Source organism: Passer domesticus, chromosome 13 (genome assembly GCF_036417665.1).
Source record: "Passer domesticus isolate bPasDom1 chromosome 13, bPasDom1.hap1, whole genome shotgun sequence".
NCBI classification, from domain to species: domain Eukaryota; kingdom Metazoa; phylum Chordata; class Aves; order Passeriformes; family Passeridae; genus Passer; species Passer domesticus.
The window spans coordinates 6794623-6807366 of NC_087486.1; the positions used below are offsets into that span (position 1 = coordinate 6794623).

The 12744-nt window shown below is 41.1% G+C and overlaps 1 protein-coding gene across 6 annotated transcripts in view; it reads left to right on the forward strand.

Annotated features, from left to right (window-relative positions):
* Positions 1–12744, forward strand: part of RNF130 (ring finger protein 130) — a 55797-nt gene that overhangs the window by 34213 nt on the left and 8840 nt on the right. For 2 of the 6 annotated variants that reach the window (XM_064388214.1, XM_064388217.1), the window contains exons 6-9: positions 1967–2063; positions 3059–3263; positions 5308–5401; positions 8191–8387. In XM_064388214.1, coding sequence (XP_064244284.1) covers positions 1967–2063; positions 3059–3263; positions 5308–5401; positions 8191–8206 — 412 coding nt within the window. In that variant the 3' untranslated portion in view covers positions 8207–8387. Of the gene's footprint in view, positions 1–1966; positions 2064–3058; positions 3264–5147; positions 5272–5307; positions 5402–8190; positions 8388–12744 lie in introns of those variants that run through there. The other 4 variants (XM_064388219.1, XM_064388215.1, XM_064388220.1 and 1 more) reach the window with 3 other exon arrangements.

Below are 12744 nucleotides of genomic sequence, written 5' to 3' on the forward strand. Positions count from 1 at the left end.
TTGATGTCTGCTCTTGCCCAAAATACTAGATTTTCAGGTTTGTTCTACTTCAAAAAACAGACTCCAGAGACCTCAAACCTAAGCAAATAAAAGTAATAACTTACCTAATTTAGAAAAATAGTTTATCTGCATGTTTCAGAGTATTTCAAATCATTATGTATCACCCAGAGTTTCTAAACATTGTGTCCTGTAGTTTTGTGAGTAATAAAGGGAATGCATTAAGACTTAATAATAATAGAAGTGAGTCTATTTTGGGTGATGATTTAAATAGAAGGCCCTGTACATACCCTGTTTTTTGTGATTGCCAGAGGACTCAGACCAGCCAAGTGGCTAACTGAGGTCCTTTAAGTCTCTATACCTGCATTATCTGGGATAGAGATAAGCAAAATAATTTTTCTGCCTGTCCATCTTCTGTTAACTATTTTACACCCTAATTCTGCATCTTTAGTTAGTACAGGTAGGACATATAGCTGTAGCTGCTTAGAGCTTCATTATGTTGATATTCTTTAGGCCCTCCATCAGTCTGAGTAGACATAGACTGTTATATAATTATATGCTGTCTTTTGCCATCTTTAACAGTTTCAGAAGGCTTTTCATGTTATTTTCCAGAGATTTAAGAGAGAATTGTCTGGTAACATGCCGTATTTGGTGTCTGGTTTTAAAGTCCCAAGGGATAGGGAGCAAAGAACTCCCAGATTCCATGATGAGCTTTCTCAGGCACAGAGCACAAGTGTAACACGAGCAAGGAGGGGACAGAGGGAGTATCTCAGCTTTGTGCTGCCTTGGGGCACGCATGGCCACCTCTCAGACTCTGCTGATGCCTCAAATGGATGCCAAGACCTGCTTGTTCTGCCCCTGCCCCTTTCCCTGCTGGCTCCAGAGCACAGCTCTTCGCTGACTAAGCAGCCCTTATAATTGCTGATCATTGTCATGATCACCAGTCTGTCGTGTTTGGGTGTGCCTGCTCTTACTGGCTTCTTGCTCTGCAGGCAGCACCACTGGAAATGAAGGCTCAAGGCTCTTATCATAGGAATTAACATAGGAGTTACTCTGACTGGGTTATTATGAGTATTTGCTAAAGCTATATTGGGTAGAGGGTCCTGTGCTACCCATTCCTGCCATGAATATGCTCTGGAAAGTTCTTTGCCTTTTGAAATGCTAAGAAGGCATTTCCTTTACTTCCTTTAATTTATACACCTTGTTTTGCTCTCTGCATATTCCTTCCTTGTTATACTGGTTCATATCAATCCCAGCATTTACATTTATATCCATGTATGTGACTAAGATTTTGAATACAGTGTAGGAGGCAGTTCAGACTGTTGCCTATTGCAGAGTTCCCTGCTTTGCAAGTAGGAGCCCAATTTGCCTTTCCATCTCTGAAAGCCCAGTTTGCCTTTCCTTTTATTTTCATGACAACCGTATGGTGGTGGACATGTTTTTCTTCTTGATACAAGAAATACGGATGGCAGGGAGAGCCTTCTTTCTGCTTCAGTGTGATAATTATAAAAGCCTTTTCAAAGTCAAACAGGAGTGTGTTTGGGTTGCTTCCACTGACTTGTGAACAAAATTGACAGCTGATGGGTCTGTGCTCTTCCTACCAAGTTTATGCTCAAGATTCTGCATCAAAACTGAGACAGGACTGTAGACAAGGTTATGGTTGAAATGGCATTACCTTGGTTCTTCTACCTTACATCCACTACTCATATCCACAATAAAAGGGGGAGAGGGGTGAAGGGGAAACGAAAATTAAGTGTTTCCTCCTAACTGAACTATTAGTAAAGACAGACAACAACAAGCAATATTTTTAATTTATTTTTTTTATTTACTGCAATTAGCATAGAATACTGGCAATTCTAAGAATTAAAATAAGGGGAAAAAAAAACAACTATCCAAAAGTTTGAGTAGTTCTCATTGTATTAAACAGAATTGTTTGCAAATTATGTATGTGCCTTCTCTGTTCTTCTAGGCACGTGTTCCACAAAGTCTGTGTGGATCCCTGGCTCAGTGAGCACTGTACATGTCCAATGTGTAAACTGAACATTCTGAAGGCACTGGGAATTGTGGTAAGTTGCTTGGTTGTGAACTCTTCCTCTTCCTCCCATGTCTGAGACCCAAAATAGAAAGAATAATTGTAGGGGAGAGAGGGGGAAGAGTGTTCCAGTATCCTTACTCTGAAAATATTTGGGGGTTTTTACAAATTTCTTTGGTGCTGATGTGTTGGTTGTCCTTCTTTCTATGGTTGGTAGTTGAGAATATATTGTTATATTTGCATTTATGGCAAGGATCTACCAGAAGTATGTTAGATTCTCTGTAATCTTCCTTTTTCTCAAGTCCTTTCAATTCTTCTTGTTAAATTTACTCTCTGAATCTCTTGTTCTTTTGGTTTCCTGTAGGCAGTCTTAAATTTGCACATTAAAAGCCCTGCTCTAGCCAAGGCCAGTGAGTTTTCCTCAAGCAGCTCATGTCTTACGGGATCCCCAAGGACTGCTTTCATTGACCAGTTCACAAAGGGATAGCAGTGAAACCTCAGAGCAGATTTTTTAATCTTTCCTGTATGAGGAAAAAATTACAAAGTGGGAGTGATGCTCTTTTCAAAGTAAGAGAAGAACATATGGAGAGACTGTCTAAAGTGGCTTTGATTCAAGACAGTGAGAATAATCAGGCCTCCATTTTTAGCCGTGTCAGTCGCAAATGTGCACATTTCCTAAGGAATAGTAGCAGATATTTTTTGGATGACCTGTTTTTGCAGTCAATAACATCCCTGGGTTTTTAGAAGAGGATACAGAATTCAGAGTGTGTCATGATTGTGGTAAACCATCCAGACAGAGGCTATGATTCAGGTGTATTTGAGTCCCTTCCTTGTATCTCAATCCTTTTTTCTGCTTCTTCCTTCTCCTCCTCAAGAGGCAGAGGAGGTTCATTCATGTGTTTCTCACGTGTGTGACCTCGGCACAGCCACAGCAGCTGAACAAAGTGTGTGTGTATGGTTCCACTCCTTGTGTGGGGGTGCTGCATGCAGAGCATTCCCCAGGGTAACGTGGAGCTGTGTCTTTCACAGCCCAACGTGCCGTGCACGGATAACGTCGCCTTTGACATGGAGAGGCTGACGCGGGGGCAGCCGGCCAGCAGGCGCTCGGCGCTCGGCGACTTCGGCACCGACAGCTCCCTCAGCCTGGAGCCCCTGCGCACCTCGGGCATGTCACAGCTGCCTCAGGACGGGGAGCTGACACCAAGGTCAGGAGAGATCAACATCGCAGTGACAAGTAAGTGTCCTTCGGCTCCCGGTACCATCTACGGCGTCTGTGGGATGTGTGTGTGTGTGTCCATCCCTCTGTGCTGCAGGGCCCTGGTGATGGATGTCCCTGCAGGGACAAAGGTGACCTCAGTGTCTCTGCAAGAGGCATATGCTCCTTATTGGAACCAATAGCTCTAGGTATGACAGTGCCAGCACTTCCATTATTAATGGTATATCCATTTAGATCCGCATACAGAGAACCCTGGATGAACTGAAATGGCACCAAAATAACCTTCCTGAATTCGGTGACCAGCACAAGAAGCTGGATTGCCAAAACTGTTATTTATCTCTTCAGAATACTTTACATGCAATCATTTATACAAATATAAATATTTTAGCTGATAGCTATTTCTGCAGACGTTTTTTCCCCTGAGAACATTGCTACTGGAATTCTGACATCACTTAGCAGGTGTTTTTCCTTACAAAATTTGTGACTTAAAGAAGCATTTGATGTGCCAACATTTGAGTATTGTCCAAGTGTTTTATAACATCAGAAAACTGTTCCTGCACTGCTTGAAAGCTCTTATCCAAAAGAGTAGCATGGAAAATTTCCACTTACTGGAATTTACCTAGGGTTTTTAATGTACAATAGCACTATAATAAATTCCATACAGATTGTGTTGAATTGCATCAGTTTTCCATATGCTGTACAGTCTCAACTTGATGCATGAATGGTTGTTTTTCTGGCTGAATTGAAAAATAGAATCTGTGCAGTACAATAGTCTAATTTTCTGCTTGTATTTTGTTTATGTGCATCTGTGATCTAGATTTTGAACTTAGTGACCCTGGTTGCCACTGATACATGTATACAAGGCAGTGAAACCAATGCAGTTCATAAGAGTGTTTCTTTAGATGCTGTTGCAAAGTAAATGTCTCATAAAAAATAAAAAAACTCGCATCATAAAAAACATAGTCCATACCTAGAAATGTCCTGATCTGAGATGGGAAAATCCACATACAAAATCTGGATTCTCCACAAAGCCAGGAAGTCACTTTGCCATCCAGGGTTCAACCTCTGGTTCACATTGCACTCAGTTGTGTTGAAGAAGAACAGATCCATTGCTGTGCTGATTCCTTGTCATGGGTGGGAAAAATGTAGTTTTCACTTTTTACTAATTGCCTGTTCAGAAGGTGTTTTTTACTGTGTGTTCCCAGCTGTAGTGCTGCTTGTGCACAGATGGGATGCCAGGGTAAAACAAGAAATAACCACCAACAGTTCATTCTGACAATGTTTATAAAGTAAAGCTTTAGAAAGGGCTCTTGAAATGTTTGTATTTCATGGATGACACATGCACTCCTTGATGCATGAGAATTCAACCAAAAGCTGTTCAACAACAGTGTTTGTATTCTGAACTGTTACTGTGTACCAGGTTGATCCTGGGGAGAATTTTGAATAGTGAACATTCTTTAATAGACTTCTTTATATTACTTTTTGTTTAATATGTTTATGTGTCTACCCTAGTATTGAAATTATTTTTCCACTGGTACATCTGTCTATTAAGTAGAAAACTGTAGTTATGTTTTACTCTTGAGCAATCTATCCTGATTTTTGCTGAGTTTTAAATAACACTATAACATAAATTCAGGAGGGAGGGGGCAAAGACACAGCTGAAGTGTGACTCTACTTTGGGTGTGCTTGTGTGAAAGAGCTGCATCTCACCAAACCTAACCCAACCTGGCAGTCGTCTTTCTGACTTGGGGGTGGACAGAGTTTTCATTACATTTCCCTCAATCCTGCATTTCACTTCACTTTGTTAAGTAACTTCTTTGTCACTAACCCTTGGGCTCAGCCAGGAAATACTGTTTGTGCCATGCTTTGTTTCTGCACCTCTCTCCACTTCTTCTTTGCTAGCCTTCTCCCGTCAGTAACTCTGTGGCTTAACCTCCTTCTGCTTCACCTCCCGGGGCCAGTCATGGCTTAGAAGCCTCTTGCCTTCCGCCAGTGGTGTTTGAGGGAAATATTGGCATCGCTTTCTCCCACGAGTGATTTCCTCCCTTTCCTTTGTCAACAGAAGAATGGTTTATTATTGCCAGTTTTGGCCTCCTCAGTGCCCTCACACTCTGCTACATGATCATCAAAGCCACAGCTAGCTTGAATGCTAATGAGTAAGTAAATACTCAGATGTTTCTGTGCGTTTCTGGTGGGTGTGTGGCATGGACAACATTGGGAATAAATACCAGCAGAAGGGGGAATATGTAGTTTTCAAGGAATCAAATTAATTTCCTGCTTTTCTCAAACACGAGTGTCTCTGTTAACAGCAGGTTTCAGGGGAACATATAAAGTCCCTCTTAATTTCTATTAAGCTGGGTTGTCTGAGGAAATCTCTTTGTTAAGTTGAGACATGAAAAAGGGAAAACAGAATATTTATGGTCAGTTTTTGATCAATGTTTTAGGTAAACAGTAGATTTTTGCCATTGAATTCCTATGTTCAAAATTCACCTGCCAGAGCCAAAACTTACTACCAGCAGTTACCTTTTACAGTTTTCACCTCAATTTTATAGCCAAATTTCATATTAAAAAAATAAACCTGTATTCCTAGTTTGCACATTTTCAGCTAAAGGGCCAAAAAAAAAGGTGTTTAATTTGAAATCTACCTTTTTCCTCTTAGGTGAGGAAAAGATTAAAGCAATGAATGCTCTCTTAAGTGAGGGGATGCTTGCTTCCATGCTTTCTTAACCGATGTGGAAACCCCCAGCTTCCCTTCAGGCAGGCTGGACAAGAAATTACCCTAGCAGACGACTTCCAGTCTATTTTTTTTTAATAATTCTGTGTGTGGCCAAGTATAAATCTTGCAGTTTTGCACATCTATTAACTAGGTACATCTAATTATTTTCATGTAGGTGTTCAGAATATCTGGGCTCAGGATATATGTTTAATTTTATTTTAATTTTTTATTTGGTAAGGCAAAGTGTCAACATTTGTCTCTGAACATCTTGACACAGCTGAGTTTCCATTAAAGTGCTGATCTCTCTACCAGAAGTGGGGTGAGATCCAAAGAAATGCAGCTGGGAAATGCAGCTTTATAAACATTTTCTTTGGGTTTTTTTTCTTTGAGATAAGATAAGGGGTTTGGAATTATTTTTTTTTTTCTACTTGGAAAGTATAAGATGTCCCCAATAAGATGGAAACATGTCTAAGAGTCTCCAGTGTAAAATTTTAGGCATTGAAGAGTCTCTAGGGTAAAATTTTAGGCAATCTCAAGCTAATGCTCTTCAGGAGGGTCCATAGTATTGATCATCAGGGATTTTTGATTAACACTGCTTTGCAAATTTTCCTCCTCTTTTCATATGCTCATTCCAAAAGGGCTTCATGAAGAAAACTTTAGAACTTCAAAAAGCCCTATCAAGTCTACTGATTTTTTTTTTCCATTTGTCAAAATCTTGACATTGCAGCCATCAATCAGCAGCTTGGTGACAGAGCTGCAGCTGAACATAGTTAATCTTTAATCTGCCTGGAAAAGTAGCTTGGAAAAGCAAGGGGCAAGATGAGCTGCAGAACAGGAACGTCTGCATTGCTGGGCACTTGCACGTCCTTGGCAAGGAGGAGGAGCTGGAGCCCGTGAAGTCTCATCCAGATGTGGGCACTGATAGCAGCTGCATTTCTGCCTTTCCTTGCAGCTCTTCTTTTTGTTGCTCAGTGGGATCTGGGACAGTTTTTACTGCAAGGACAAGCTGCTGCACATTGGCAGGGACTTTGGGCCTCCAGCAAAGTGTTTTCAATGATGTTTCCTCAGTACAAACAAAGGGTGTGCTGATACAAGGAGAGCTCCTGTTCTCAGTGATAGGAATTGAAATGCAAGCACATCAAGTGTGTACTTGAGACAGACTTGAGAAAACTCACAACCCAGCAACCAGAGCTTCAAAAATCACTTCTTTGTGTAACTGAGGTTCTTGGCTGTGGCCTTTAACCTCAGCAGCTCTTCATCTGAATCCTTTGGGATCTGAGCAGCCTCCACAAGTGCTGCTGGGTTCGATTACTCATTTTAGACTCTTTTAAAAGACACTAATGCTAAGATTTATTGTTTTACTGACACCTTCCCAGTGCCAGACAAAGATTTTCCTGTGCTGAATATCGTGCCAGATATATGGCAGCTCCTTCTCATTGCTTTTTCTATTAAACAGCATAACTGCTTTTTATGCTGCTCTCCATGTAAAAAGCAATGCTGGCATGCCCTGCCTTTCTTATGGTAGTGTTTCAAGAGGAATCTGAGGCAGTTTTCTTATTGAAAAACAACAGTAGCAAGAATGAGGCCATGTAATATGCTGATGCAAGTAAAAGACCGGAAATTCTGCTTTAAAGCTCACCTAAAAACATATCCTGTACCTTTTCTTCACTGTGTCCTTCACACAGCTTAAACATAGTTATTTAGAGCATTAGTTCTGGAGTTGTGAGTATATACATACTTAGCTGTGTGCATGTATAAATACACACACATGCATTTTTAAATAGTTGTGATAAAAGTAAACATTGTCTAAGTGATAAAATAAGGAACCAGCTGCTTTCTCTTGGTCTCAAAATACCCTTACAGCACCAGTATAAAAAGTTTTAGGGAGTGTTTGAAAGGAACAGAAGCAGCACAATTTGCCTTGCTTCCTAGGGAACAGTCAGAAATTACAGTCTAAGCGTGGGTTTAAGCCCAAAAAGCCCAAATGTTGGTTAGCACCACTTGAGAAAGTTTTCAGTAGCAGATGGAGTGTCCTCAAAACCTTAGAAGTGCTCAGACCTCTGCCTGAACTGTAGGAACCATGTGACAAATAGAGACATCTCTTAATGCTCTGGCTTTGTTTAATTAGTCATTTTTCACTAACTTACTTTTACAGGATATTTTTTTTTTTAGTATTGGCAGTATTAACTTTAACATAAATATTTTGTTCCTTTTTTTTCTGCCCTGCAGAGCAGAATGCTATTGAAGAAGCGCTTTCCGGCCGATTGCCTTGGAGAGAGACACCTATTTTTATGCATCATTTATCGATCATGCAGCACAAGCAATTATTTAGTACATTCTATTTTTTCATAAAATTTGCTGATGCCAAAGCTTTGTATTAAAGAAAAAGTGAAGAAATAAAAAAAACCTTTAATTATGAAATCTTACTCTGTGAGAATTTGATTTTTCTTGGGCTTTCTGTGTTAGTACTCAAATCTGAGAGCATTTTGTAAATTTTACAAGGTGCTTTATTTCATATGAATGATTTCATCTCTGCAGATCTCTATTATTCTCCATTCATTTCGGACACAAGCTAAGTAGTGGAAATCTCATGCAGTGCCCTTGTTATGATGCCAGTCAAGTGACTGAAGTGACTAAAAAGTGTTGTTAGCAATCATTTGACATCAACTTGTTAGGGAAAAAGCTGGGTCAAGCTGTCAATTCTGCTATAATGGACTTATCTTGACTCCAGCTGAGAATTAATTTGAAATAAGAACATTTTCTCAGTTTCTCCTCCTGTAACACTCCCAGTCTCCCTGGGAGCACTGCAGTATGATTTTTGCCTTGAGGCCAGGCATTGCTGGAGATTTGCAATGCTGTGGTCTCAAAACACAAATCATAAACTTTTTCTGTCTTTTTCTTTCACCCCGCCCACCTTTTGATAAAAGTGAAGCTGCTCTAAACCACTTCTTCCTTCCAAATAACAAGTGAAAATGCAGCATTTCCCCCACTGCAGTGTGTGAAACCTCCTTTCATACCAGTGGCAGGGGTTAGTTTTGGTTCAAATTCAGATCATGGAAGATTGATAACGCTCTTTAATGCAGAAACTCTGTGCAAGCATGTCCTTTCTTGCCACGGCTCCTGTACTGATGAGGAGACAGAGGGAAAACATCTCCCCTCACTGTCCTCACTCTGGCTGTTTCATGCAAGTTATGCAAGCCCTGTGTGAGTAATTTCACAACAGTCAGTTAAAACACACGGGCCTGAGTCGCAGCCAAATGCTAATGCTTGACTTAACGAGATGGGTAAATGAGGGTAACAAGTAGGGAAGGAAAAAGTAATTGACAGAAGTTAAAAACTGTTCTGCGTTCAGTTGTTTTTGTTGTTCTCGGATCAAGATGTAGAAAGTGAATGCTTTCTAATTTAATTAAATTAACAGAGAGAAGCTATTTTGCTGTAAGATTTAATTTTTTTATATACTGGGAACTAGAGGATTTAATTTAATTTTATTTTTATGTATAGGCACTTTTAGAATTTAGGAACATAGCCAGATGCTACATTAAAATAGTTTCTTAATTCTTATTTGTCCATCAGGCTTCAGCTGAGAAGGCAGCTTTTATAATAAGCAGTGAAGAATGTGATAGCTTCAGTGCATTTAATAGAATTCTTCTTCAGTGCGTCCTTGTGAAATTCTGAAAGAAATATGGAAACAAATCAATAGAGCAGTAAGTGCATTTTGAAAGACTGGAAAACCCCATTGGACTTAGTCATGAGAAGAAAAAAAACCTCAGACATTCTGTGTTTGAGGGCTGTGTGCTTGTAACGTACAGCATGTGTCAACTGAGTGTTGTTGCCAAAAGTGGAGGAATGTGGTTAGAGCATGATTTAGGGAACAAGCTATGATACATGTTTTCTTCACTCATCTCTCAACAGCAGTAGTAAAACTGATAAGTTTGTGCTTGTCTCCTGAAGCAAAATTCCATAAGTGCTATTTAATGCTGTTGGGCAGGGACCACGTGAGCAGTGCAGTGACCCAGATGCAAAAGGCACCATAATAGTTCCAGTTCATGTTTCTTCTTCAGTACAGTACCAGAAGGAGAAGTTGAGTGATATTTGGAACAAAAGGGTTGATAGGACTTTTTAGTGCATTTCCCTCCATGGAAGATTTAAATAACTTAGCATCATCTTTTCCAGTTTTTCTTTTGTGCCTCTAACAATTGTCTCAACAAAGTGTTAATAATGATACAGCTTTTGATAGGTTGCTTAGAGGTCAGGCAATCAGTGCATGTTTATCTGCTAATGAAATAAATATGTTCAAAGATGGACACTACATCATCCCAGAAACTTTGGGTTTTTTACTCTGGATAGACAGAAGGAAATCCCCAAAGTTTTTCATAGAATCTTAGAATCACTTAGGTTGGAAAAGCCCTCTAAGATCATCAAGTCCAGTCATTAACCCAGCACTGCCAAGTCCACCACTAAACCATGTCCCCAAGTGCCACATCTCTATCTTTTAAATACCTTGATCCAGTCTATGCAGCTCTGTCTGTGGAGCCTTCCTGCCCTCCAGAAGATCAACCCAACATGGTGTTGGCTGCAAACTGACTGAGGGTGTGTTCAATCCCCTCATCCAGATGACTGATAAAGACATTAAACTGGGCTGCCCCTGTTCTGAGCCCTGTGGATGTAGCTCCATTCCCCATTGCTCTCTGGGCTGAGCCATCTAGCCTGTTCCTAACCCATGTATTGTGCATCTGTCCAAGCCATGTCCCCAGTTTCCAAGAGAGTGCTGTGGCACACAGTGTCAGACTCCACCAAAGTACAGGTAGACACATCCACAGCCTTTCCTTCATCCACTGAGTGGGTCACCTTGTCACAGAAGACAAGGCTGGTCAAGAGGACCTGTTTTTTTCCTAAACCCACACTGGCTGGGTCTGACCCCATGCTTGTCCTGGATGTGCCATGTGATGGCACTAAAATGATCTGTTCTGTGACCTTCCCTGGCACCAAGGTCAGGCTGACAGGCCTGCAGTTTCCCAGATCCCCCTTCCAGCCCTTCTGTAGCTGGGTGTCACATCTGCTGACCTCCAGTCAGCTGGGACCTCCCCAGGTAGTTGCTGGTAAATCATGGGAAGTGGCTCTGTGAGCATCACAGGGCTACCCCAAGGACTCTCCTTCCTTGCTTTTCCCTTTGGAAGAATTTTTAGCCCTCTGTTGCAGCACTCCAGTTGTGGCAGTCATCCCACCATGTCTTTCTGGGTCTTCTGAGGAGGCACATCCCTGCTTTACACGGCTGTAAATCAACAGCCAGCACCAAGTGCAGAACTCCAGCCTGCCCCAGCCTTGCTCAGACTTCACCTCTTTTATCTGAAAGAGCCATTTGAGGTGTGACTGTTCATGCATATGGAAAGCAGTTGCTTTAAAGTCTTCCTGCGAAGCTGGCTTTGAGGGAAGGGTGCTTTATGAAATAATTCCACTCTGTTCCTTAACTGAGAGGGTGTCTAAAACAGATTAAGGTAGGGACTGCTCTGATCAGATTTCCACAATAAGGAGTCTTTGCTGGAGGAGCTGTGGAAGGGACTGCAGCTTGTGGCAGAAGATGGCCCTGATTAATGACTAAGGGCATTAAGATACTTTCACATGGAAAGGGAACACCAGGTGATGCTTAATCCTGGTGCACCTGCAGTGCTGTGTCTCTTTGAGTTTTTGGCCTTGGTCTTGTCCTTACTTTGGTGGCATCCTATGGTAGGTATAAAGGTCAATTCCAGGGTAGTATGTTTATTTTCACACTCAATGCAAGTTATCTGAAAAGTTATTTTAAAGCATGTAATGAAAAATAGTGGCATAGAGCACTGAAGGATTCATCTTCATGTCTAAAACTGCATGCAGCCTTCCCATTTGTTTTCTGTACCTAAGGGATAAATCTTGATCTTTCTTGGTAAGTGCAAAATAGGAAGAACAGATTCATAAGCTGAATTTGGAACTGCGGATGTTTTTACTTGTCCTTAAAATACATTTATTCAGTAAATTTATCAGCTGGACCAATGCCACATTTTTAACAAACAGTAGCAATTTTCTGCATTAAGAGGACCATGGCTGGGTCACTGTGCCCTGCTGCTCCAGCTGGAAGCTGTGGGCAGTGCTCCTGACCTGGTTAATGGAGCACCTGAAGATTGAGTGGTGGAAAACACTGAGCAGCAGCTGGAGTCTCAGCTCTGGGCTGGCTGCACTGGATGGGAGAGGAGACAATTAAGAAAAGAATGAACGATGTGTCTCATAAATGGTATGGAAGCCAAGAGATGTCTATCTGTATGGGAACATGCAGCCTTCCTGGAAGTGGGTGGTTTAAATTTCCTTTGCCAAGAAGGACAAAAACGTCACAGTAAAGAATTTTAGAGGTGTTTTATATACACTGTCTATTTCCAGATTAATATAAAATACTTGTTGTCAGATGACCTGCTCTGCCTGTTGATTAAATCTCTCCCTCCAACCTGCTAGAGTGGAAGTCTGGGTGCACACAGGAAATGACAGCCTGGGCTGTCTGCTTCCTAATCCCACATTTGATTTCTGTGTAATAAAAACAAAAGCAGCACCAAGATTTAGAATCCCTTTGGTTTGTTTGAGCATTGGTTTTTTGTAACACTGCAGCAGGTGGAGAAAGGGGGGATGAAATATCCAATATTCACAGCTTGTTTCAGCTGCAAAGTGAGACTTCCTCATCAAAAAGAAAATTATCCTGACCCATAAGACAGTCTTGAAATCAGTTCTATCTGGTATAATTTCAAAGCAGGTTCAGCGTTTGGG